Below are 26299 nucleotides of genomic sequence, written 5' to 3' on the forward strand. Positions count from 1 at the left end.
TCCTGGACAGTTTTATTTTTTAGATCAATTAACCATATATATAAAGTGTCAGAGGCACGTTTAGAAGTGAAGTGTCTGCTGCTTGTCTACTTCAGATTTTTCTGCATAGAGAAAGCGAGGAAAAAGAGACTAAGCTCTCTGAGCTGTCCGTAACTCCTAAATAATTTATTGAGTGTGCAATGTGGTGAGCCAGGGTGTCCCTGTCCCACGAAACAACACTGGGTTGCCATGGGGACAGCTGCTCTGAGCATTATGGGATATAGAGTATACCTGATGGCGACAGTGTCCTTGTGACAGATGGTTGACCAGGTGTCCCCGTTTACTCCTTCCCACTGATGTTTTATTCACCGCCGTCTCTTTCTTTGTTTCTCTTCATTAATTTACATCAGCTTGTTTATATGTGACTGCTGGTCCCCATCTTTTTCTTTATTTAAATAAAACTGTACTGCTCTCGCTCTCCCTCCCACTCATCTAAACTATCAGTATGTCTACATTCATTTTCTTTCTTAGCAATTTCTCACCTACCTGCCTCTCTTGCCTCATCAGGAGAAGCGTCGGCTGCAGGAGGAGCAGGATCGAGCCAAGAGAGACATGGAGGATGAGAGGCTCAGACTTCAGCAGCTCAAGGTCTGACACACATACACAGGATGATCTAACCTGCTTCACACACACATGCAGCCTTCACTTCACTCAGCGAAAATCCCCTGCAGACCCATTCCAGCTTGTTAGCAAGCTGATAGCCTCCAAATGTATTTTGTTTTCACACATTGCCTCTCACACTTACACACACACATATGAACTGTACAACCTTCCACTCTTCCTGGTGCTGCCATTCTCTCACAAGGTTAGACGCAAGCCTTCCTTTGCTGAAATCAGTTTTTATGCGAGTGTTTACACACACCGCAACTCACAGAGCTGCTCTATTGTTTTCACATCATTTCCAGGCTGGCGTTCCCACTTCCTACTCCACTGTGCTACGCTGGCCTGGGGCACATTCCTCAAATTGTGTGAAATTTGTGCGGCATGTTTGTGTGCAAGCGGGTCTGCATGTGTGTGGCAATGCTAGAAAAATATTTGCAAATACTCACCATATTTTTGCGTGTGCATGCTTGTGCACAGTGCTCCAAACATGAACTGCTCTCATAAAATCAAGATGCTTCAGAGAATAATTTAGAAATGATTACATTGCACTCTCACAGGAGGTGATATCTTCATAGCTTTTAGAACATTCATCAGCTTTGACATTGACTCTAACCCCGGGGTAGATGTCAGGGTGTGATAGGAGAGAGCGGCAGCTTATTCACAGCTCCTGACCTGCAGGAAAGTTTACAGAGAGCTGTGTCCACTCAGCCAAAGGCACAGGGAGGCGAACAGAGCCAGGCTTGTTCTTTGCTGCAGGAGAAAACACAGAGATGGTTTTGTGACGCTTATAGTTAAGTAGGTAGCTTCTGGCTAACGGTTGCCAGATTTTTGAAACATGGGGCCATAGGTTGGAGGAGAGTCTGCGTTTTCAGATGCTTTCACCTCAGTAGTATGTGGGAAGCTTGCAGACATTGCTGGGTTTACACAGTAGAGAAATTATAGCTGCTGTGAGTACTTTGTACTGGATTTTATTGCTCATGGCCACATTATTATGACAAGAATGAATATCCTGGCTGTTTACTAGGTTAGAAGAGGGCGACACAGAAATTAGTAGGTTATCTTTTTAGCACCATGGGGTCTAACCTAAAACTCAATGAGGATTTTGAATGGGTTTTTTGGTTAGATGTCTGAAATAAGGTCTGTGGTTAACACAAGCTTAAGAGATGTTTGCATTTTGTTGTACGACATACAGTGCTCAGCATAAATGAGTACACCCTCTTTGAAAAGTAACATTTTAAACAATATCTCAATGAACACAAATACAATTTCCAAAATGTTGACAAGACCAAGTTTAATAAACATCTGTTTAACTTAGAACATGAAAGTAAGGTTAATAATATAACTTAGATTATACATTTTTCCGTTTTACTGAAATAAAGGCGATGCAAAAATGAGTACACCCAACAACAAAAACTATAACATATAGTACTTTGTGTGGTCTCCGTGATTTTTAATGACAGCCCCAAGTCTTCTAGGCATGGAATGAACAAGTTGGCGACATTTTGCTCCATCGATCTTTTTCCATTCCTCAAGAATGGCCTCTTTTAGAGACTGGATGCTGGATGGAGAGTGATGCTCAACTTGTCTCTTCAGAATTCCCCATAGGTGTTCAGTTGGGTTCAGATCTGGAGACAAACTTGGCCACTGAATCACTTTCACCCTGTTCTTCTTCAGAAATCCAACAGTGGCCTTAGATGTGTGTATAGGATCATTGTCATGTTGGAAGAGTGCACGACGACCAAGGGCACGGAGTGATGGTAGCATCTTCTCCTTCAGTATAGAGCAATACTTCTGTGAATTCATGATGTCATCAATGAAATGCAGCTCCCCGACACCAACAGCACTCATGCAACCCCACATAAGGACACTGCCACCACCATGTTTCACTGTAGGCACCATGCATTTTTCTCTGTAATCCTCACCTTTGCGACACCATACAGTTTTGAAGCCATCAGTTCCAAAAACATTTATCTTGGTCTCATCACTCCAGAGTACAGAGTCCCAGTAGTCTTCATCTTTGTCAGCATGGGCCCTGGCAAACTCTAGGCGGGCTTTTTTGTGCCTGGGCTTTAGGAGAGGCTTCCTTCGTGGACGGCACCCATGCATGCCATTCCTCTGCAGTGTACGGCGTATTGTGTCACGAGAAACAGTCACCCCAGTTTGGCTTTCTACTTCCTTAGATAACTGCAATGAACTTGCATGCCGATTTTCTTGGACCCTTCTCATCAGAAGACGCTGCTGTCGAGGTGTTAACTTCTGTGGACGACCTGGACGTCTCTGTGAGATGGTTGCAGTTCCATCTTTTTTAAATTTTTGTACCACTTTTGCTACAGTATTCGGACTGATAAGTAAAGCTTTGCTTATCTTCTTGTAGCCTTCACCTTTGCGGTGTAAAGAAATTATTTTCCTTCTTGAGACAGTCTTGAGACATTTCTCTTCCATGTGGTGCTATTGCTAACAACATGAAATGGGTAGGGGTAACACCCTTTTATAATCAACTGTCTGCTGGACATCTGTGTAATGAATATTTAGACTCACCTGGGGTCAATTATTGTGAAATTAGACATTTGTAGTCTAAAATGTAGCTTTTCTCCGGAGACTTTCAGTGGGGTGTACTCATTTTTGCATCACCCTAATTTGAGTAAAACTGAAAATTATGAATGAAAAGTTATATTATTAACCTTACTTTCATGTTATAAGTTAAACAGATGTTATATTAAACTTGGTCTTGTCAACATTTTGGAAATTGTATTGGTGTTCATTGAGATATTGTTTAAAATGTTACTTTTCAAAGGGGGTGTACTCATTTATGCTGAGCACTGTACATTAAATAAAACAAAGGGGTGATAAGGCAAATGCATTAGTAAATACCCCAACTTGTGAATTTTTAAGTTTTTACGTGTCCTTAAAAAGACAGTTGCTAACAAGTGGCTAAATGAGACTACAGTGGTTGTCACAGTCTCTAGTCGTATCTGCAAGTGCTTTTGCAAACTCTTGTACAGTGTAGATTAGGTTAATAAACAATTAATTATGGTACAGTTTGACTAGCTTGTCAAAACCGCTAGTTAGCTTGTCTGAGAGCGTCTGAAGCATAACGCCAGTGAAGTTCAAGTCTTGTGACCATGAAGAAGTTCACTATAGCATGATGTTAGCTTTTTACTTTTGTCCGCTGCACTATCACTTCAAACATTATAAAAGTGGTGTTCATTTGTGAAGATTATCCTCCCAAACAAAACGTGTAAGTATCAGAAACTTGTGTTGACCACAGAGCTTATTTTTTGCTATGATCGAAATTCTAATCCAGAAATCCCATAGGCAAATTCTCAATATACCCCATGGGGATCCTAACTTCCTCTAACTCTCTATTACTACAGTTCCTTGTTTGTTTCCACTTGTCAGGGTCAGCTGCAGCCAGGCGTTCCTACTGTATAGCTGGCAAGAGTTTATTGTCTGGATCAAAGTCACTTTAGCGGCACAGATGCTTGCTGAAACAGGCCCTTGAACCAAAGTCAGCTGGTTGCAACACAGCTGTCATACTTACCAAGTCGCCCTGCCGTCCCTGTTGTTAGGCCTGACATATAGGGAAACACAAACGGTTTGTTATATGTTTGAGTGAAAAATGTCTCTCCTTCTTGGCAGTTTCCTGCCTACAACTATCTCAATGAAGTGTTTAATATCACCTTTTTGGCAACCATATGAAAAGTTTTCATTCATTTCTGGCAGATCGTTTTTTGAAGTTGTCTTTATTTGTTCTGCAAATAGCAATGGGAATACATCTGTGGAGTAAATAATGGCAGGCTTGGTTTGATGAGCCTGACAAATAGCCGTGTAACCACTATCATCATAACATCATTTTCATGTCACTTTCATCATTACGGTTCTCTTTGCTGTGTGGATTGTGTGGTAGTATATAACCGTGGTTGTTTGTTTGTTTGTTTTTATTTCTGGATGTAGCATGAAATGTGTTCAACCTTTGTTGAAGGGCAAATAGCTTAACAACTTTGTCCCTGTTTGTATGTGATTTACTTGATTTGCCAGCTCATGTGGTTGTGTGAGGGGCCTTATTATGAAGTTACTTATTATCCTGTTTATACATTATAGTCTTTGTAGTTAAAGTAGTTGTAGTATATGTATTAGTTTGAGAAATGTACTTTTTAATGTCCTGGACAAAAAGCTGTGAATGCTTTGAAAATAATTTCATGTCAGTATACTTTACATACTGTACTTGTTTTGTTCATCTTAGAACTCATCAAAGGTATTTAAAAAAAACCCAACTTGAAAAGGTCCGTTCATTCGACTAGTATTATTCAGGTAAAATTAAGTTACGTTTGAAAGTCTTTAATAGCCGTTATAGTTTTAAATGGACCATCCGAATTACAATGGAACCCAATGTGCAATGCTAACCATTGTGGGATGTTTGTCTCACTGTCACATGTACTAACACACACAGAGCTTTTAAAGAGTTTGTGCTAGATGTCCAGTGGGGTTCTGAAAGAGAGGGTAAAAAAAAAACTGTGGAAATGGGACGTTATTTAAATGACTGTTGTGGTTTGAGTGTCTTGTAAGGGTCTGTTAAGAAGATGATGTTCAGAGAGTAGTCGGCTCTACAAACTGCAGAGAATTGCAATCCTGTCTTTGTAAAACTTGAAAGTGCTTGTTTTGGTGTTCTGTTAGGAGGGAAAGATAAGTAGCCTCGGGCAACTTTCGTTCACTGGGTCATGTCTATTTACTGGAGTGGTGTAGGAATAAGATGAGAGTTAAAAAGTGCACACACATGCTAGAAATTCATGGTAGCATTCTCTCTGTTGAATAGCTGAGATCAAGAGTGGTGACATGGGCTCACGGGCGTTTCTGTTTCTCACCTTGTTTCTCACCTTGGCACCCTTAAACAACCACACCTTGCTTTACCCTCCCCAACACAGTTTCTCACTCTGGTAGCACGTCACTGCTCTATACATCTTTCTTCTGTCTTCATTTCTCTCTCTGTTTGTTGGGCTTTGTCTGAAATCACTGCTTCAATCACTCAAGTACAGTTCTCCATATAATTGGAAAGCCTGCATTTTACTCTATAGTAAGAAGTATATTTATATTTTTTGAATCATCATCATGTTGCACATTACTCATTGACTTTGGACACAAAAATGTACAGTACTGCCAAATAACACTTCGGTTACAATGCAACATGCAACAACAACATTCAATATGCTTCTCACTATAGAGTAAAATGCATATTCTACTCAACAACACAGCAAAAACAGACAATATCATAAAATAAAGTGTTCCACCGTGATGACGTTTAATGTCCCCATCAACTGCTGTAGTCTCATTTAGCCACTTGATAGCAACACGTTGTACAACAAAACGTGAACATCTCTTAAGCTTGTTTTAACCACAGACCTTCAGGCATCTAACCAAAAACCCATTCAAAATCGTCATTGAGCTTGAGAGGTAAGACTCCATAGTGCTAAAATGCTGATTTACTTACGGGTTTAAGAACTCATTCATGTGTCGCCCTCTTCTAACCTAGTAAACAGCCAGGATATTCATTCTTGTCATAATAATGTGGCTATGAGCAATTAACTTGAACTTTGGACACAGTGGTATAGTCTTGGTATGGGAAGTGCTTTATTCATTTTCTTGCAAACACTATGTAATGCCGGTATTTTACACATAATACAACTGGTGCAGGGTGAATAATATGCTTTAGGTAACTAATCAGGATTGAATATGGATGCTATCTGTTTGAAAAATGAAAAAATATTTTATAAGTTGCGAAATAGAGGGGCTCCCACATCTCTTATTAAAAATCCTGTTTTTTTGGTATTCACATCAGTCAATGTACGTGAAATGGGGTGATTAGTATGCAATGGAGTTAGGCAGGGGAGCATTCTATCTCCCTTCCTTTTTAATATTTACATGGACGAGCTATCCAACCAGCTAAATAGCTATAGAACAGGATGTATGGTTGGTGACACCATTGTAAACCATCTGATGTATGTGGATGATCTGGTTATCCTGTGTCCATATAGTGCTGGCCTCCAGCAGTTACTCAGAGTATGTTTGCAATATGGCTCTGACTTTAATATTAAATACAATGGTAAAAAGATCAATATTATGATAGTCAGAAGCAAGGAAGACAATAAATTGTCCTTTCCTGTCTTCTCTCTCTCGGGCACTGTCCTTAAAACGTGTGAAGAGGTCAAATACTTAGGACAACATTTGACTGATGACCTGTCTGATGATAGGGCCAGCATGACAGGCCAACATGTTGAAACGGAAATTCTGTATGTGCTCATTGTAGCCTATGTGAAGATCACTCTTTTAAAAACTTTCTGCACCCCAATGTATACTACCACTTGTGGCAGCACTACAAACGTAGCAGTATTCAGAGACTCAAGGTGGCATATAATGATGGCTTGAGGATGCTGCTTAATGTGCCAAAAGTGAGCAGTGCTAGCCAAATGTTTGTGAGTGTTGGTGTGTCCACATGTCCTGCTGTACTCAGGAACCTCATGTTCAGCTTCATGTGTAGACTTACACATCACCAAATAGCATTATTTCTGTACTGACAAATCCTGCCATGAGTATGGTCAGGCTCACCTCAAGGCTTTGGAAGCACTGGCGTTTTAGCCTATATGTGAATATTTGATATTGAATATCTGTCTGTCTCTCTGTCCTTTTTGTTTCTGTTTTGTTTATTTTATTTTTATTATTGTGTTTTTACTTTATTGTTATATGGACTGCCCCTGTGTCTGAAATAAAGTGTTGATTGATTGATTGTTTCTCACCAGTCTGACCAGCAGTTAGCTTCAGCAGCTGAACATTCTGTTGCTAGTAGCAACCAGTACTGGCAGTTGGCATTAAACTCAGATTGTTAGCTTCATCTAGCTACCACTCTGAGAACAGGCATCTTTTATCTATTTTCAAAATATCTTTGCTGGACCACTATCTGTAGGTACTCTGTTTATATATCTGTGAAGGTTGTATGTGAATATTTCTCTGTTTAGCTACCGGGCTAGCTACATGTAATGAGCTAATGTTATCCGTCAGTTGCACATTTAATGTAGGCTACTAATTAGCTTGTTTGGTCAATGTTTATTTAATGTTGACTGATTTTAGATATGTAATACTTTGTTTTAGAGCAGGGATGGGTAACTTAAATGCTGGAGGGGGCCACAATTTGTCATCGACACTACCAAAAGGGCCACATATAGCTGCCATTCACTGACAAGCATCAAGCTAATCGAGTACAACTCTGCTTAAAACCGGATCATACCAAACAAATATCTGCTTGCTTTTCCCATGTATGCAAAGTGTCCTCCGTTTTGATGTTAAGGGGGGTCCCGGACAACATGCATGTTAAAGGTTGAGAACCACTGACGTATAGGACAGTGCACTTAACCAGATATGATGAAACTGTGATTTTAAATATGTTTACAGTGCAGTAACTTAACATATTTCATGCTCAAATGCATGTATAACAGTATAAATAGGAATACAAAAGGTTTGAAGCAAATAAAAATAACCACTTACTGTGATTTCTTTTTTTAGTGCAAGAACAGCAGACCAATATTAATTGCAAGAAGTAATTTTGTGCATTCTTAGACTGCACTTTTAAGATTTCATGATCAAATGCTTGTAGTTGTACTGAGGGCCACTTCAAGTGAGGGTGCGGGCCGTTTGCAGCCCCCTGGCCTCCAGTTGCCCATCACTGTTTTAGAGTTTATTTCACTTGACAATTAGCTACTCTTGTTACCTTTCTTACAGTAAGCTAACTGTTTGTTAGTAAGCGAAGACAGTTAACGTCACTGTATCACCAGTCGGACAGCTTTTGGCTAACATCCTTTAAACATTTCACATTAACTACTAATATTAATGAACATGTTATGTTTCCAATTAATTAAGTGGTATGAAACTAGAGGCGTACTTCTTGTCTTTCAAACCGTATATCGTTTTAATGATGAACGTTAGCCTTCGGTTTACCAGAGTCGCTAACGCCGGTGAATTTGCCGTGCACTATCTTTGTCTACAAGTCAGACACTTCCATCTTCTTGCTTGTTTTTTTTTTATTTTTTTTTATTGAATACCTATTTTCCGCTGTAAGATTGGAACCTAATGATAAAATTATTTATATTTTTTGTCTTGATAGCAATATATTATTGTTGTGTTCTGGAAAAATTGTCACAGCAACAAAAACAACCAAAGACGCATCTAAAAAAGCAACCTAAAAATGTCATCTCACCAATAAGCACTTCTGATGATTTATTTGTAGTGAAACAAGCAGAGTAAAAAGTGGTAAACGGTACTGTACAACAAAATCTGTAACACAATTACAATTTGCTTGGATAGCACAACATAATCCTATCGTCATAATCCTTTGCTGCGGAAAATTGACTCTCTTTCTTTATTCCTCTTCTTTCTCACACAGAGGAAGTCTCTGAGGGACCAGTGGTTGATGGAAGGACCTCCCTTGTCCCCAACCTCCCCAGACACCCAGAGTCCCCGCTCCCCTCTTTGGGGCTCACAGGCCCAGGAGATCGAAAAGCGCATTGACAAGTACGGCAACAGTCTGTGAGGTTGTGTGTGTTTGTGTTTGTGTTGTGTGTGTGTGTGTGTGTGTGTGTGTGTGTGTGTGTGTGTGTGTGTGTGTGTGTGTGTGTGTGTGTGTGTGTGTGTGTGTGTGTGTGTGTGTGTGTGTGTGTGTGTGTGTGTGTGTGTGTGTGTGTGTGTTAAAGCTAGAATAAAAGGAGACAGTTTGTGAGCTGACAGAGCTGTAGACACATTTTGGTTGTTGAAACTTCATGTTTAATTGATTGTTGCAGCATTCCCTTTTCTATTTTTGTTTTCTTGTCATTTTTGCTGTTGTCGTACATTATGTATGCTTTGGCAAAGTTGAGATTTAATTCTGCCAGTGTGGAACTGAAAGCAGGCGGAGAGCGAGAGGGTGATCCAACCTGCACACTTGCCTGCTGGGCTCGACTTCTCTTTATTGCAGAAGACAATGATTCCTAGTCCCTGAAGACTACACCAAGATCCCAATCTTATTATTGCACATGTCCACAGCCCTGCCTCACTTTCCTAGAAGACCTCTCGCACACAATGCCCATGGCCTCTGGGGGAGTTTGGACATACTGCTTTAGAATAAAATGTGCCCACTGTAGGGGACCTTACCTTACCTTGGAATAGTAAAATAATAAAATTTAAGCATCAAATTAAAACATAAACTAAGATTTATACTATTTCTTATAGATTTAATGTGTTTGTTTTTGTGTCGGTGTGTGTAACTGTGCGCTGTCTCAGGTTGCAGTCAGAGAGTCAACGGTTGGCAGAGGAAGAAGAGAAGCTGAAGGAACAGATGGAGGATGGCCAAACGGTAAGGAACCTGCACATATACACACTCGCCGACTCACTCTGTGGACACAAAAGGGGGTTGAAATATGTGTTGAACAAGCTTGCTCCATCATCTTCCATTAAGAAGAAAATTTCCCACAACTTCTGTCTGTGGCTTTTTGCCATGAATAATTCATTTCCTCTCTTAATGTACCTTTGATGTAGCACCTCTTGTTCAAAAGCAGGAACTTCATGAATGTAAGCCGCCCTGTTACATAAACAATTCAGCACTTGATCCACTCTGGAATTATTGTTTCACCCCAAGTCAAGCGCAAGTATGTTTAGCTCTCACTGCTGAATGTCTTTATAGTAGAACAAAAGAGTTCTCCCTCCTCTTCTACTTTCAGCTCAGGGTCTTTTAGTGAGGTTTTTTTTTTATATGGTTATCATATATTCATGTTAATCTTGGCTTTTGGAGTTCAGCGAAAATCAACTGAAGACATAAACAGAGGATTACATTTTTAATAGCTGTACCAGCCTGTAATGAAAGACACTTTGAATGTATGACCTTATCATCTGTGTGAAAATACATCACTTTAAACAGCCTCTGCCAGCAAAGCTTTGGTTTAGTGGGCAGACTGAGAGTGAGTGGCAGCTAATATCTGGCAACTCAAACAGATTTTTTTTATTTTTTTTATCACTATGTTTGCCTAATGCTGCCTGATGAGAGGGATGTGATGATATGTGCAGGTCCTTGAAATACCTGGCTTTTAACTGTAAAAGGTACACACATTTACATGATAACTGTTTATCTAATGTAGTTAAGTACACCAAACTGTGGAAAGGGGTCATCTTTTTAGAGGTCATGGAGGGCTTTTCAGCTCAATCACCCCCCCTTGTGACCAAGCAGAATGTCATTTAACAAGTCATCACTATCATCCCTCTGAGAGACCACAGTGCATGCATACAATCTGCGCTTGTCTGTGCTATTTGGATTGCAGGATACAAAACTATTTAGACAAGATGGAAAATATATTCTGTTCTGATTTGTATCTGTTTCCTTCAAGCTTGTGTGATGTTCCAGAATTTGCATTTTACTTGCTGTCTTTTTATTTTCCACTGGAAATACACCAGAGGTTCAGGCTTTACAACACAAACAGTTTGAGTCACACTAAATTTAATCCATCCTCTGTCCCTCTTACCCAACAGGAGGCAGTGACAGAGACAGAGGCCGGAGCAGGTAAGTTCGGAGCAGATGAACCTTGCGGTACAGAGAAATGTTAAAATTACAGTGGACACATTTCGAAATAGCATTTCCATTAGCTTTTTAACATAATCAGTGATAAATCGATGCAAATTTCACACTGTCTCAGATTTAGCGTGAGCATTTTTCAGCAATTTGACAAGCTCAGTATGTAACAGAGTGCAGAACGAAGCATTGCTGTCATCCATCTGCCTCTCTTTCTCCACACTGTATTCTGTCCAATGCATGTCAACTCTGCAACACTTTGTCATGTTAAAACCACTGTGTGCAGACACACTGTTGTTCTGGCTGCTACCACAGCTGCACTTCTAATGCTACTCTTACTTAATTACACTGGTGCATTTGATAGATTTCACTTGTTCAGCGCTTTAACTTCTTCCCATTTTTCTGTCTTTGCTTGCAATAATTACAACTTGTATACTGTCCAGATAAAACAAACATGTTCTTAGTCATCTTCTAATATTGCACCTATGTATTGTAAGTTATCCGAAGAAGCGCAGGTGTGTTGATTAAGTACCTGGTACTTTCTTGGTGTCACCTTGTGCGAGGTTCCAAACAAGCTGAGTCGATACTAGTTAGTTAAAAATACTGCAGACCTCTGATTAGTTTGAGAGAGCAGTCACTAGGCCAACACAGAACATCCTGCACAAACTCGCCAATTTTAAGCTATTGTCAATAGTGTCCACAATTTATTTCTCAACCCATTTTTTTTTTAAAAGGTATGAAACCACAAAACCATGACGTGGTCATGCAGACATTCTTCTGTTTGGTTGCTGATGAAAGGATCCAGTGAAAATGTATATAACAACACACACTGTATCGTGTTTAAGATCATGTCATGGCAATTTCATGCAGCGTTGCTATGACAATCAGCCGCCACCTACATTGACGTGGAACTATCTGCAGTGAAACACAAAAATGAGAAAAGTCCCTGGTATTTAACCTCCTATTTTGTAAGAAATCAGTACCCCATTGTGTAAGTCATGAATTCATCACTGCATGTCTGATTAACACCTGCAATATTTTTTTTTTTTTTATTCTTTTTCAGAATTGGAGCAAGATGCTGTTGTTCAGAACGGAGAAAACAATGCAACAGCATTGGGTGGGTATGGAGTTGCAGCACAGACATACACCACAATATCCACACAAACCCCAATTATCCTGAAACAAATCCTGCATACATTAAAACACATCTATATTCTTATTGATGTCAACATGTCTCTCATCACTTTGAACGTGAAAACATCCTTTTAACTCTCCATTCTTCCTTTGGTTTATTCTCATCTTATCCCAATCCCTTAAGGACCGTGGAATCTCTTATAGAAATACATGTCTTTATGCATTTTATATACTGATCTTAAGAAATTTGCATTATAGAGGAAGGTGTGGCACGGGCATACCTATACTTCACAAAAGGTTCATACATGCTGTGATGAATATTTACATACATATTTATGCTAATAGGCACTCAAGTGCAAAAGTTGCATTTTTAGAGGGCAGCAGGTACATGGACAGCTATTCAAGCTGCTGAAGTGGACAAGAGAGCTCTGAAAGAGAAATTGACCCATCCATTTCTATTTAAATCATCCAGGGTGTATAACTTTAAACTGTACAGTCTAAATTTGCATTTAATGCACGCCCTCCATTCTGTTTCTAGTTTATCTGCTACTCACTTTTCTCTAATTTTCATCAAATATTAATTCTCATCTGTTATTTTTTTAGCCTTAAATACTAAGTAATTATACTATTTTACATTTGTACCATTATATTTATGTTTTGTAGCTTGTCTTTTCTAATGATGGTATAATAAAATATCCACTTAGATTAATTTTAACATTCTGCTTTGTTACATTCATTATGGCCTGCTTATACAGTGCTACCCTTTATTAGCCTCTGTGTTTTATATTTAACCAGACACTTTATTGTGTAATGCATTAAGATTCATAGATGGCAAAACCCTTTGTTTCTGCATCACAATAGATAAATTAGCTGTATTGAGCACATGCATTAGTTGGAAAGCAAACTCTAATTTCAATCAAGTCACAGACAGTTACCATAATGAAAGCTAATAATCAGTGTTAATGACAGCGTGGCATATCGATTGCAAATTGACTCTTCATTTAAATGCATGAACTACACTCACTATTCTAATTAATGTCATTGCACACAAATCTCTTCCGTTACTAACAGTGATATTTATTTTATGTTTTTTTCTCCAGAAGCAACTGAAGATGAGGGGGAGACAAACCAAAGCACACAACTGGATGAAACTGCTGCTGTCCTCACCAATGGCGGAGGAGGCTTAGAAGCAGACACCAGTCACAAGCCTCAGCTCACCACCAACGGACCAGTTGTAGCCTCTGAGGGTGTTATTAGCATGAAATCGGAGCCTGGGTTGAGCCTGGGTGTTTCTGAGGCAGAGGCTGCTCAGGTTCCAAATGTCAACATTAATGAGGAGGATGAAGAGGGCACTCTGGTGATGAGAGCAGAATGTGTGATCATCACAGATGAAGAGGATGATGTACCTGAGGATCTTACACCCCAGGAAGATCAACAGGAGGCCGTGCAGTCAGAGGACACCCCTCTGCCAAATCCAGAAGCAAGCCAAGCGGGAAGGGAGGCTGAGGAGGGGGGAGTAAAAATGGAGGCAGCTCCAGAAGTGTTGGCACAACCAGAGACGAGTGAGGCAGCTGAACTCAGTGCAGAGGCACAACCAGCAACTGGAGACGAGGAGGTGCAGGGTGACGTGAAGACAAACGAAGATGGAGAAACAAAAGCTGAAGGACAGGACAAAGAATCAGATGACCCAACCTCTGTGGACATGCAGTCCCAGACTAATGCTCTAGAGGGCACTACAGTGGCTTCAGTGCCAGTCTATGCTGAGGCGCCACCCTCCATTATCACCACCGAGCCAGAGGCTGAGAGTGAAGCTGCAGCATCTCCAGAGGAAGCTGAGGTAGCATTGAAAGCCCAAGATGCTGCCATCCTGCCTGGACAGTTCCAGGAGGTGCCCCTGGCTGATCCCCTGGAGAACAAGAGGACAGAGGAAAGGCCGGGCGAGAGTGAACCCCTTCTGTCGCAGGCCAAAGCCCCCGACACCCAAGCAGAGCCAGCAGCAGCAGCAGCAGCCAGCACAGAGACACACAGCCCGACCAGGGCGAGCTCGGGAGAGGAAACAGGTGCACCCAAACACAAAACCTGCCAGTGCTGCTCCGTCATGTAAACACCCTCTCTGTACATTCATCTCCTCTCTCCCTCTTCAGTCCGTCTCTCTGCTCTTTAGTCCATAACACACTCCTTCCCTCGTCTCTTTGTTTTATGCACCCATCCTTTCTCAGATCTATCAACAAGCGACGTCCCTTCCCCTCCTACTCTCTCCCCTCATTCCTTGTACTCATCTTGAATCCCACTCTAGAGTTCTGATGCTCCGAGAGGAAGTGAGCTCTCTTCAAAGTGAAGACGAGGAGGTATGGACTTGACTTGTCAGTGTTTAAGTGCCTTAAGGAGTGATCTACCCAGAAGTACACCTTTAAATCCTGTTCTCACTCAATGTGGACCAAAATATGAGTTATTCTTTTTTTTAACACTGTTTGAGCTTGATTGAATTTTTCCTGGTTAGCAAATAAGCCAGCCAATCTACGGAGTATCATAAAACCCACGTATTAGCAGTTAGGCAAAAGAAAAAAGTGTTATTTTAAGCTTTAAACAAGTATAATTCTCCGGGTAATTTAAGTCATCTGAATATGAGATTTGACGTTCAAAGGTCTGGAGAGGTTCAGAGAGGATATTCTTTTAATTTAATGACTTTAAAGCTGAATTATTTTTATTGATTATTAGAAATACTTTTAATCCAAATATAGGGCCTGAATATTTTTAATTCACTCTGTAATACAGGTTTTGACAATAAACAGACTAATTTCCAAACAACAGCGTGCACCACTGAATATTTTGTGGGCTGTTGTCAGATTAAAAAGAGAAATTATTTTAAAATATTTTAAAGTATGAATTTTGTATTTTTACCGGATGTGCTTTTGAAAGAGGGGCTCCAGAGCTCCCGACATAGCTGATGTATAAACTGTATGCATAAACATGTGGAAGTGAGAGTGCCTGAGATGTCAGCTTTGAAATGATTGCTGAATGGTTTAATGATTAAACTGACATTTGTGATACATTTCTCATTGTACTTGATGTTCATCCAGCATTTCTGTCTTCAAACTGTAGATTTGGCCAGAAACAGCATAGCTCCATGCAACACACTGGGAAACATTTTTACCATTTGTTTCATGTTTATTATTCTCATTCCTAAACCAGGGACAACTGCTTTAGACAGATATCTGTCTTAAACTCTCCAAGCACACTTAAGACAGACAACTGGTATTTCTCTATCCATGCAGCTTGTGGTAAATGTTCCTCTGAAGGGAAGAAAAGAACTAACACAAGCTATCAGAATCACAGGGGCTACACTCCCGATGTATCTGGTGTTTTCTGCAGAAAGTCTCAAAATTCTTCCACTCATGCAAGTACATGTAGCTTCTTAAGGCTTCATTGGGTCCCAGCAGTGTCTCTACCTGCCCTTGTGGTAGTTCTATGGCTAACAGCACATCATCTCAAGGGCCAAACCAAAGCCTGAGTTACTGGGAATAGGGAAGCAGCAGTGGGCCCTGTTACTGTGAAAAAAAGGTCCTGCTGAGCTGAGAGCTCCATCGAAGTCCCATCCAACAGCAAAGGGATCTCAGAGGCCAGTACAATGTCTTTATTTTTTTATGAGCATGCTTTAAAAAGCACTGATACTTTCCTCCAGTGAAGTAAAAAGTGCAAAATCTGTTTTTTTACCTTCTTCATAATACAACTTCTAACAAACTATGGTATTCACAGAGGGCACATTTGTTCAGGCAATTTGTGTCCAATAGTAAGGCAGACTGTGTGTACTGTTGCAAAGCTGATACTAGAGTGTTTTGCTGTCAAGTTGGCAAAGGCCGGAAATCAACATCCCAGATTTACTGAATTATTCCATTTAATAACTGAACATTCCCAGAAATTTTATTTTTCCAGCAGCAAAGAACAACTAATGGGGTGGTGGTATGTTGTGATATTCCTGTCAAAATCACTTTATTCTACATGTCTTATTTAAAACGGCACCAAAAGAAAACAGTTTGAAATTACTAGATCCTGTTAAAAACAATAAATTCTGCACTCATCTGTGCAACTGGGAAGCTGTGATTGATTTTGCTGGCAATCATGGAACAAATATTAACTGAAAATCAGACAGAACTGCAAGCTGGTTTCACAGACTGAGAAGAGAGGACCGAAGCGGTTGCAAGTAGAGGTTGTAAAATTCCCAATAGTTCAATATGTGGAGAGTCAATTTTCCAATATTCATGACACTTGTGGGCACTTGGAAAAGTGCTAAATAAATCCATTTTATTCAAATTTTAAAAAAGAATTTATCATAGAAATTCTACTTGCATTGTTTTTAATAATTATGTCATAACTATGTAATGTTTGATTCTATAAAGATTCAATAAATCCAGTTTGTTACACACAAAGGAACACAATTTACTTATCTTCAAACTCCATTTTATGAGTTCCCTATCGATGTGTTTAATATAATCAAATGATTGGTAAAAACATACTTTATGAAGCCATTCACGTCACATCCAACCCAATGAATAAAAATATATAAATTCATCATCATCATCATCAATAATTTTATTTACTTATAATTCAAATTCAATCAGCGCAGTGTAGTGTAGTGTAGCAAACAAAGTGCAGGTAATATCATACACTCTCCTTCTCTTCACATCAAAGTAGAAGGAATACAGATTTAAGTAATAAACTTTCCTTCTTTCATTTTGGGGAAATAAGGAATGATGGATTTCAAATTGGAAAATCACATTTTACCATGCAGGTGCTATTTAATTAAAACTGGTTTTATATTATATGCTGACACTGATCTTCATAATCAAAGTAGACGCAGGTTTTTAATATTGATTTATTCATTCCTTTCAAAATTTAAATGTGTATTCATCATGATACATTTTCAATAAATACTAAAAGAAAGAAAACTACCGATGTATGTACAGAAATTCAATCTAGGAAAAATACAAACAATACAACTTTTTTTTCAGATTAATTTGATTAATGATATTTGACTGAACCCACATGACCAACATCAGATAGGAGGGTAAGACAAACCAGCAAAAATCCAGTGTGAACGATGAGTTCCTTTCATAATTTTGAAAAATCCACAGCTTGACAAACAACATACGACTGACCATGAACCCAAAACATTACCACAGCTAAGACAGACTGGCCTAATTGGCTACCTAAAAGTGTAAATAATGGTTAATAGTTAACATGTTCATACAATCATTAAATCCACAGGTGGATAAAAGACTATAAAAACATCAAAACCTCTTTATCAGACACATTTTCAGAAGTCACTACGGTGCAACTGAGACCTGATATAGAAGAAGAGAAGACAACAGACAGACAGAGACATGTTTGCTGTATTTGCAGCCCTTTTCTGTTTGCTGGCTGTGAGCCATTCAGCTCCTCTGGCCTGTAAAGACTTGCTCCGCCCTTGGGATCAACTGGATCCACGTCTCTTGGAGGGCAGATGGACTATGGTTTCAGACTCTCTGAAAATCATTCAAGCTGACAGGCCTCCTCCACCAGTTGACAGCATCACTGTTGATTTCTACAACTCAACATTCAGCCAAGCTTCCCGTTATGGCGACCACTGCCAGTACTATTCAGCCCAAAACGTCTCACTAGAGGGCTCTAAGTTTTCCATGAAGTTTGGGCAGATGGTTACCTTCAATGGAAGCATCTTCGATACGTCCTGTTCAGACTGTGTGGTTTTGGAATTTACAATGGACTCACCAAATTTCAAGTCAGTTGAAGTATGCCTGTTCAGCAGACGGAGGGAGGTGGACCACAAGGAGATAGAGGAGTTCAAAGATCTGGTGGAGTGTCTGCAGATGCCAAAACCTGTTGTGATGGATCCTTCAAAGAAGCTCTGTCCAGACCAGTCCAGCAGCAGCAGCTGAAACTGAGGAGAAAACAGAGGATCAAAGAGAGCATGATAGTGCACATGATACTGTAACTGTTTGCATTGTCAATAAAAAGGCAAGAAGTTGATATGTTCAGTGTCTGTGAGTGCTTTTAGGCAGAGGGTAAAAAGTGAATGTGAGCTTCTTCAGAAAAACCTTACTACTGGGATCATAAGGTACAACAGTAAATATGGCTTTATTTTTTACAATAACTATTTAATAAATGTGAAAAGAAGCCTTCCATAATGACAAGTCACTGTCCTATTTGGTAATCACATGGGTGTCTTTTAAATAAATCAGCCACTTTAACCATGTTAGCAAAGCTTATAAATGGGTTTTTTTCATATCCTCAAAAATCCAATCCTCATAAATCCAGTTTGTTACACACAAAGGAACACAATTTGCTTATCTTCAAACTCCATTTTATGAGTTCCCTATTGATATGTTTAATATAATAAAAAATAATGGTTGAAAAAACATACTTGATGAAACCAGTCACCTCAGACCTAACCTAATGAATAAAAACAATTTGAAATGTATATATAAATTCAGTTACACTATCCCATAGTGATTTGGCTCATTCTTCACTCATCAGTAATTACATTTTCTTATAATTCAAATTCAATCAGCGCTGTTACAAATCGTTTCGCTTAGATGCCACTTCTTGTGAGGGTTCACAACAAAGCAGGTATTAAAATGTAGCAAACAAAGTGCAGGTAATATCATCACTCTTCTTCTTTAGTTTAGCTAACTGAAAATGTTGGTTTTCCATAAAATATTTAGTTTTACTACAGCCCCTTTTCACATGAGACATTTTGACACATCACAATAGGAAGAATACAGTTTTAAATAATGAAATTATTTCATTGTGGGAAATAAGGAATGATGAATTTCAAATGGGAAAAGCACCTTTTACCTGACAGGTTCCATTTAATTAAAACTGGTTTTATATTATATGCTGACACTGATCTTCATAATTGAATAACCAAGAACATGCACTATGCCAAACAAAGTAGAAGCAGGTTTTTAATAGTGATTTATTCATTCCTCCAAAATTTAAATGTGTATTCATCATGATAAATTTTCAAAAAATACTAAAGGAAAACTACCGATGTAGTATAAACACTAAGTATGTACAGAACTTCAATCTGGGAAAAATACAAACAGTACAACCTTTTTTTCAAATTAATTTGATTGATAATATTTGACTGATCGTGAACCCACATGACCAACACCAGATAGGAGGGTAAGACAAACCAGCACACATCCAGTCTAAACGATGAAAAAACACTTGGAAAGTCCGTTTTTTTTTTCATATTTCATAATCATGAAAGTCCACAGCTGGACAAAAGACTATAAAAACAGCAAAACCTCTTTAACAGACACATTTTCAGTTAGTAACCTCAGTGCAACTGAGACCTGATATAGAAGAAGAGAAGACAACTGACAGACAGAGACATGTTTGCTGTATTTGCAGCCCTTTTCTGTTTGTTGGCTGTGAGCCATTCAGCTCCTCTGGCCTGTGAAGACTTGATCCGCCCTTTGGATCAACTGGATCCACGTCATTTGGAAGGAAGATGGGCTTTAGTCGCAGGCAGTCTGAATGGCAGTGTGTCTTTGGACATCTTTAAAAGAAGAGACAGTGTAGCTATTGATTTCCTTAATTCCACGTATATGCAAGGCAACCGTGTTGGTGACCAATGCCAGATTTATTCCCACAACATCTCACTGGAAGACAACACTTTAAAGATTAAGGTGGGGACCTTTAACTTTTCTGGGACCTTCTTACATACGTCCTGTCCAGACTGTCTGGTGTTTAAGTTTGACATGGAATCACCAAATTTTAAGTCATCAGACATTTACCTGTTCAGCAGAAGAAGGGAGTTGGAGCAGGGTGAGATGGAGAAGTTCAAAGGTCAAGTGGAGTGTCTGAACATGCCTCCCCCTCTCGTAATGGATCCGACCAAGGAGCTTTGTCCCCCAGCCGCCAGCAAATCAGCAGCTGAGGAGAAAACACAGGGACAAAAGGCTTAATGGACTTTAGTACATGATGCCTGTTGATTCAGTGTGAAAACATGTTGATGCATTTCAGTTGTATTCCATCAGAGAAAAATAAATGTTTTTTTTAGAAAAAATTATGTTTTGAGTTTTGTTGTATCTCGCAATTTCTAGTGTAATTATGAATTTAATAATACTTCCTTAGCATAAAATAACTTATAGGCTGCGGGTTATTGCCTGATCAGTCTCAGAAATGAATGGACGGCAGTGCATCGGATGGTTGATCTTCCCGTGGTTGCCTGCCCTGTTGCATGCTCACTTGCGAAAGAAAAAGACTGAATTTATATTTTCATGCATTTTGCAATTAAAATAACTGGTAACACCTGAGGGTTTGACTTATAACTGGAACATTTTTTTTACCACAGGCACAGGGGACATTTTTCTTTATTGTCCCACCTTTTTTTTGTTTTGTGCAAAGTTTCTTAATCAATCCGATGGGCTGAACTGTGCCAACATACCATCATAGTATATCAGCTTGCATTAAAGGAACTTTCTTGTAAAAAGGTGTCCATGTAAAATTTCTGCTGACGACAGCTTTGTATTGAAAAGCCACTAAGCGCCAATACATTATTAATAATTACATATTTTTATATTCATATTGCTTTGAGGTGTAGGGCAGATAACAGGGCACCATTGGGGCAAATGTGAGCTAAATCCAGACATTAGGAGTGGCTTTATTCCACACATTTTACGGGTGAGTTCAATACTGATCAACATTTTAACAGCATTTTTTATATATATTTTTTAAGGCCAACCATTTCAGGACGGTGAAATACTAAAATTTTGAAAAAAAAACGTGTCCGTGTTGTGTTTAACCTCGGGTAGGGATGCCTAAAAAAGCGAAGCACTATTGAGGATTTGTGCCTGTACTAACTGTGTCCCTCCTGACCTTTGAAATCTTAATTCCTCCCCCACATGCTGCACTGAATATAAAAAAAACTTAATTCCAAGAAAAGTAAAAACTGTTCTTTTTCCACCCCCATTTTATTTGATGGACAATGTCTGACTGACCATAAACCCACATAACAAACATCGAGTAGAAGGGTAAGACAAACAAGCAAGCATCCAGTATAAACAATATGTAACACTTACAAAGTCCATTCATTTCACAATCATTAAATCCACAGGTGGATAAAAGACTATAAAACCAGCAAAGCTTCTTTGACAGACACATTTTCAGTGAGTCACTACGGTGCAACTGACATACCAACAACCAGACAACACACAGACAGAGACATGTTTGCTGTATTTGCAGCCCTTTTCTGTTTGCTGGCTGTGAGCCATTCAGCTCCTCTGGTCTGTGAAGACTTGGTCAGGCCTTCAGCTCGTCCTCATAATGTGCAAGGAAGATGGGCTTTGGTGGCAGGCAGTCTGAATAACAGTGCAGATGCAGAAGCCCTTAAAGGAAGAGACAGCATCACTTTTGATGTCAGTAATACTTCATTCAGCCAAGCCACCCGTGCTGGTGACCAATGCCAACATGCAACCTTCAACACCTCACTGGGAGGCAACGACATAAAGGTAGAGGGGAAACACCTTAACTTCACTGGGACCTACTTCAATACAGGCTGTTTAGACTGTTTGGTGTTTAGGTTGGACATAGAAGCACCATATGGTACGACAGTGGACCTCTACATGATGAGCAGGAGAAGGGAGGTGGAGAAGGAAGCGATGGAGATGTTCAAAGGTCTAGCGGAGTGTATGAACTTGCCTCCACCTCTCGTAATGGATCCAACCAAGGAGCTTTGTCCGGAGCAGACCGCCAGTGAACCAGCAGCTGAGGAGAAAACAGAGGGACAAAAGGCTTAATGGACTTTTGTACATAATGTCTGTTCATACAGGGGGGAAATGTTGATGCATTTCAATGTTATTGCATCAAAGAAAAATAAATGAATTGGTTTGAGTGAATGAAAAGAGTTGTTTTGAGTTTTATTGTGTTTTATCTAGCAATATATGCCTAACTTATGGTTTCTGCTGACAAAATACTCACTGTTAGCCAATGTCCATATCAATTTCATTCAATGTTTTCATTGCATTTTGATTAAAGCACCAGTCCCCGCAGGTTTCACTGAATAAACAATTTCTAGTATACAATATAAATAACTGTCTCAGAAATGAATGGAACACAGTGCTTCAGACGGTTGATCTTCCTGTGGTCCGCTCCCCTGTAAGCATGGTCACTTGGTAAAGGAAAAAAACATGAAGACAGTTTTTATGTTCATGCATTTTGCTATTAAAATCTCTGGTAACATCTGAGGGTTTGACTAGTACTTGGAACAATTTTTTACCACCCGATAAGGTTCTTTTGTAATAAAAACATTGTTCAGTATTGCAGTACGACGAAACCTTAGATACAACATTTATATTCTTCTTAGCTCGTTCATATTAAGTTCCTCCTTGAGCCAGAAAGCTGATCTCGCAAGATTTAAAATTAAAAGCACGGACTATGTCTATTTTGCTGTATAAAATATTTTTGTTACGGCCATCAATTTCAGGAAGTTGAAATACTAAATTTTTGATTTTAAAAAACAAAAAACTGTGTCCCTCCCGACCTTTGAAATCTTAATTCCTCCCCCCCATGTTGCACTGAATATTTAAAAAAAAACTTCAATCCAAGAAAAGTACAAACAGTTATTTTTACACCCCCATTTTATTTGATGAACAATGTCTGACTGACCGAGAACCCACATGATCAACATCAGGTGGGAGAGTAAGACAAACCAGCAAACATCCAGTGTAAACGATGAGTAACACTTAAAATGTTCCTTCATTTCACAATAATAAAATCCACGGGTGGATAAAAGACTTTAAAACCAGCAAAGCCTCTTTAACGGACACATTTTCAGTTGGTGCAACTGACACGACACGTTATTTAGATATCTCAACAGACAGACAGACAGAGACATGTTTGCTGTGTTTGCAGCTCTTTTCTGTTTGCTGGCTGTGAGCCATTCAGCTCCTCTGGCCTGTGAAGACTTGGTCCGGCCTTCAGATCACATGGATCTTCATTATTTGCAGGGAAGATGGGCTTTGGTGGCAGCCAGCCTGAATGACAGTGCAGCTGCGAACATCCAAAAAACAAGAGACAGTATAACTATTTTTCTCCACAACTCCACACACACCCAAGCCGTCCGTTTTGGTGATCAAACATGCAAATATCATTCCAACGACATCTCACTGGACGGCCACATTTTTACCTTCCAGAGGAGGACCTTTAACTTTACTGGGACCTTCTTCAGTACCTCCTGTCAAGACTGCCTGGTGCTTAAGTTGAATGTGGATTCACCAAATCATAAGTCAGCAGGCTTTTACCTGTTCAGCAGGAGAAGAGAGGTGGAGCAGAGCAAGATCGAGGAGTTCGAAGCACAGATGGAGTGTATGAACCTGCCTCCACCTGATTTAATGGATCCGGCCAAGGAGCTTTGTCCGGAGCCGACTGCCAGCGAACCAGCAGCTGAGGAGAAAACAAAGGGACAAAAGGCTTAATGGACTTTAGTACATGATGTCTGTTCATACAGGGAGAAAACATTTTGATGCATTTCAATATTATTTTATTTGAGAGAAATAAATGATCCTTGAAAACATGAAATGTTTTGGGTTTTATTACAGGTTGACTTCTGACCATTTTATTTGTGATGAAACAATTTAAATATATATTTTAAAATATATTTATATGCTACTACTGTATTTAGTTTACAGATTTTTCAAGTTTCCAGAAGCACAGGTTGGTTTGTATTATGAAGATATACTTGATGTAACGATCAGTCTCCACAGGTATCACTGGATGTTCAGTTTCTTGGATAAAACTTAGTTTGGTCATACTCTCTAAGCTCGACAGTTCATCAATAACTCGTACCTGTGCTTCTACTGCTCTCTTCCTCCATACATCAACTTCATGCTTTCTCATAGTTCACAACCAAGTAGTACAATATGTTGATTCAGTTGTTGGCATCTCCACAGTAAGAACTGCAGTACATATGGATGCATGCTGTAACCAGAGTCTCCCCTTTACACACACGTCCACTTTAAGCTAATCCCATGCAGTTTAAGCTTTATTTTTTTCTCTTGAATTTGAATATTTCTACATATGCTAAATATTCTGTGAGTTGCGTTATTTAGAGATCACTCGAAAAATGAGACACTTGTTGATTTAATGAACCCGATTTTATACATGTGTGATGATGTAAGTCTTCATAGCCGCCATTTCATTACAGTGAGGGCCTTTTTTTGAAAGGTGGCATGACTGTATAGAATGACCTGTTGTGACCTCTAAGATAATCACAGCTTTATAAAACAACTACAAACTAACCTAGAACATTCTGAGGATGTATGGCTTCACCAGGTATATTGACAGCATTCTCAGCAGTTTCCAGGACAGCCCAATCAAAGGGCTGATAACGACCTATGGAGCAGGTCTACTTACCCATACCTATGGGATACTTCATACTGATAAACACCCATTCAGTCGGGTGACAACATCCGAATCAGTCAACTAGTGTTGGGAAGTTTGAATCTTTTTACTGGCTTTCGGATGGTAAATTGAACAAATCTTTTTTCATGTTTCATCATTTCATTCATTTTAACTTGTGCAGCACCCACTGCCCAGTGGCTGAGCTGCATTCCACATGACAAATGAACGACACAAACCCGACAATCTGTAATGAGACGCAAACGAGTCGACTCATTTCTGCTTCTCAGCTCACAGCCCTGTGGCTGAACCTCTACAGCTGTCGCATAACAAATGAATGAGACTCAAACTTGAGAAAGCATAGACGAGTCGCAAACTGATCATTTCTGTTTCCTGTCCTGACTGAGCTGATGCAATCGAGTGAGCGTACTGCGTGAAAATGGACGAACCACTCACTGAGACTACTCATTACTCCCCACTCATATAAAAGATTTGTTCAAAGTGAACGAAACATTCACTAACGAGACACCACTACACGTGACTGGTGTTCTAGTATAAATACTGAATATATTGAAACATTTCAATCCAAGAAAAGGACAAACAGAAGATTTTTTTTTCCAATTTTATTTGACAAACAACATGTGACTGACCATGAACCCAAAACATTACCACAGCTAAGACAGACTAGCAAACATCCAGAGGGCCGTGACTACGGGGCTATTTAACAGTGTAAATAATGATTAATAGTTAACATGATGAACAATGTCTGACTGACCACAAACCCACATCAGAAACATCAGGTAGGAGGGTAAGACAAACTAGCAAACATCCAGTATAAACAATCTGTAACACTTACAAAGTCCATTCATTTCACAATCAATCAATCCACAAGTGGATAAAAGACTTTAAAAACAGCAAAACCTCTTTATCAGACACATTTTCAGTGAGTCACTACGGTGCAACTGAGACCTGATATAGAAGGAGACAAGCAAACAGGCAGACTGAGACATGTTTGCTGTAATTAAAGCCCTTTTTTGTTTGCTGGCTGTGAGCCATTCAGCTCCTCTGGTCTGTGAAGACTTGGTCCACCCTTTGGATCAACTGGATCCACGGCATTTGCAGGGAAGATGGGCTTTGGTTGCATTCAGTCTGAATGGCAGTGCAGCTGCAGATGGTGCAAAAGGAAGAGACAGTATAGCTTTTGATCTCCACAATTCCACATACACCCAAGCCACCCTTATTGATGACCAATGCCAGCACGATTACCACAACATCTCACTGGAAGACAACACCTTAAAGATCAAGGTGGGAACCTTCAACTTTACTGGGACCTTCTTCAATACGTCCTGTCCAGACTGTCTGGTGTTTAAGTTGGCAATAGAATCAGAAGCTTATAAGTCAGCAGACATGTACCTGTTCAGCAGGAGAAGGGAGGTGGAGCAGGATGTGATGGAGGAGTTCAAAGGTCAAGTGGAGTGTCTGAACATGCCTAAATTGTATGTGATGGATCCAACCAAAGAGCTTTGTCTGGAGACTGCCAGC

General features: G+C 39.6%; 1 protein-coding gene across 4 annotated transcripts in view; it reads left to right on the forward strand.

Annotated features, from left to right (window-relative positions):
- The window catches only part of LOC131976431 (paralemmin-3-like), a 43646-nt gene extending 27725 nt beyond the window's left edge, over positions 1–15921 (forward strand). For 2 of the 4 annotated variants that reach the window (XM_059339478.1, XM_059339471.1), the window contains 6 exons: positions 547–627; positions 9071–9198; positions 9943–10015; positions 11182–11212; positions 12285–12338; positions 13456–15921. In XM_059339478.1, the coding sequence (XP_059195461.1) occupies positions 547–627; positions 9071–9198; positions 9943–10015; positions 11182–11212; positions 12285–12338; positions 13456–14459 (1371 nt within the window). In that variant the 3' untranslated portion in view covers positions 14460–15921. Of the gene's footprint in view, positions 1–546; positions 628–7380; positions 7594–9070; positions 9199–9942; positions 10016–11181; positions 11213–12284; positions 12339–13455 lie in introns of those variants that run through there. The other 2 variants (XM_059339460.1, XM_059339486.1) reach the window with 2 other exon arrangements.
- The last annotated feature ends 10378 nt before the right edge of the window (positions 15922–26299 follow it).

The sequence above is a fragment of the Centropristis striata genome, chromosome 1 (genome assembly GCF_030273125.1).
Source record: "Centropristis striata isolate RG_2023a ecotype Rhode Island chromosome 1, C.striata_1.0, whole genome shotgun sequence".
NCBI classification, from domain to species: Eukaryota; Metazoa; Chordata; class Actinopteri; order Perciformes; family Serranidae; genus Centropristis; species Centropristis striata.